The sequence below is a fragment of the Protobothrops mucrosquamatus genome, unplaced genomic scaffold (genome assembly GCF_001527695.2).
Source record: "Protobothrops mucrosquamatus isolate PMUCROS unplaced genomic scaffold, P.Mucros_1.0 scaffold4065, whole genome shotgun sequence".
Taxonomy (NCBI): Eukaryota; Metazoa; Chordata; class Lepidosauria; order Squamata; family Viperidae; genus Protobothrops; species Protobothrops mucrosquamatus.
The window spans coordinates 32490-34470 of NW_015389996.1; the positions used below are offsets into that span (position 1 = coordinate 32490).

The following is a 1981-nucleotide window of genomic DNA, read 5'->3' on the forward strand; positions in this document are numbered from 1 at the left end:
AATTTTTGATGGATATTCGGTCGCACGCTCTCTGGCAAGTCATTGTGGAATTATCTTTGTTTGCTGTGTCTTATCAGTAAAGGCTTGGCAGGCAGCTACGCAGTTGCTGCCAAGGAATTCATTTGCCTTTGTGCCGAGCAGTTTTTCAGGCCTCGGCTGCCTGGTTGGGGGGTGTGGGTCGGACGGGGGACAGAACAGGGAGACGGCAGTAGAGGGGAAGGGAGCTCACCTTGCTATAGTTCCTGGAACGCTATAGCAGGACTGGAAGCCACGTCGGCCGGAACAAGGGGGGGGGTGACGCCCCTGCTGATTGGTTTTGTTTCCCACAGACCGGATGCTGGCTTGTGGGGTGGGGGTGGGACTAGCGCGCGGAACCCTATGTAAAGCACCGGGAGCAACTCACTCCCAGTGCTAACTTTGTTGCTGTATGGATTAAAAGCCATCCGGTCGTCGCTCGTTCCTGTTTGTCAGCTCTTTTTTGGGCACCAAAAAGGACGCGCTGACAGTAAGTTAGCACTCAATTTTTTCTGTTCACCTTGTCTAGTTCCTGGGTCCAGAGGAATGGCGGAGGGAACACAGGGGGCCGCACCGATGGAGGAGGCAGCTGAGCCGGTTGCGGATACAGCGCCAGCGCCTGCAGCAGAGGCAGGGGATGCCCAGCCGTCGATGAGGCCCAAGGCATCGGTGGGTGAGTCCCAGCAGACGGGCCCTACAGTGTCTTCAGGGGACTGGTGGCTTAGTCTGCACCGCCCGGAGCCCGGCAGGATGCGTGACTCAGGAGCAGGGGAGGCCTTCACAGAATGGAGGGAGAGACGTTTGACTGGGGACGAGGAGGAGGAGTGGAGCTATTCCACGGCACCTGGTCAACAAACGGACATTCTTCGGGACCAGTTTGGAGAGGCGGGTTATCTGGAGCTGCTACCACGGGCCAGGGGTACCTCTGGTCCCAGGGTCCCAGCAGAGTCATCCCGATTCCATCTGGCTAGCCCAAGATTACGCGTGCCTCCCAGGAGCGGTTCTCTCCAAGTAGGGGCTCCTGCTGTGGGCGTCCCAGCTGCACAGTCTCGGCCGAGACGGGAGGAATGGGGAGCAGCGGATTCCTCGGCAGTACCCACCAGGCAGCCGGTACAGTCGTCCGGGTCTCTGGGGTTCTGGGGGGTAGACCCCAGTGGCCGGCAGTCTTCCCCTATGGACGATGGTCAGCGTGGAGCACCGGCCATGGGTCCATGGGGTTCAGGGTTCATACGGGGGCCGCCGCCTATTGCGGTGTCATTTGATGGCAACCCAGACCGCCTGGACCGCCTGGACTGCCCAGACCATTTATGAGTCATGTCATAAGCCACCTGGACTGGTTTGCCCCTCTTTATCCATCCAATTGGGTGATGGTGGTGGCAGTGATGGCGAGTCTGCAGGACGAGGCGGCAGCCTGGGCAGCGGACATGTATAGCGACCACGCCCGGGAGTTGGCCGATGCCGGGTTATTCTTGGACGTGTTGCGGGCCAGGTTCGAAGATCCATCCCGGTTCCAGCGTGCAGAAGCGGAGGTATTGGGGTTAAAACAAAGGGGCCGGCCTGCGAGGGAGTATGTGCGGGAGTTCCAACGGGTAGCCGGGAGATTGCGTTCCTGGCCAGAACGCCTCTTGGTCCACCACTTCCGTGCTGGTTTGGACAGGGACTTACGTCAGGCATGTGTGGTTCGGGGGATACCATGTAGGCTCCAGGAGTGGTTCCGGGTAGTGAACGAACTGGATGCGGGGTTGCAGGAGTTCCGGAAGACCGCGGAGGGGTCGTTGGCACCCCGGCGGCCGGTAGAGCAACAAAGGGACGATGGTCGTAGACCCCAGGCCCCTGTTTTGGGATCCTCCGGTCCTGCTCTTCGGTCTGGTTTCAGGTGCTTTTGGTGCAACCAGCCAGGGCACCGGGCAGCAGAGTGTCCGGTCCCCGTGCCACAGGCCAGCCCAGTAACCCCCGGAAAACCTGG

The 1981-nt window shown here is 60.2% G+C and overlaps 1 protein-coding gene across 1 annotated transcript in view; it reads right to left on the reverse strand.

Annotated features, from left to right (window-relative positions):
* The window catches only part of IZUMO3 (IZUMO family member 3), a 21740-nt gene extending 20773 nt beyond the window's left edge, over positions 1-967 (reverse strand). Inside the window, exon 1 of the mRNA XM_029286560.1 lies at positions 860-967. Within this exon, the coding sequence (XP_029142393.1) occupies positions 860-967 (108 nt within the window). The remainder of the gene's footprint in view (positions 1-859) is intronic.
* Positions 968-1981: the final 1014 nt, after the last annotated feature.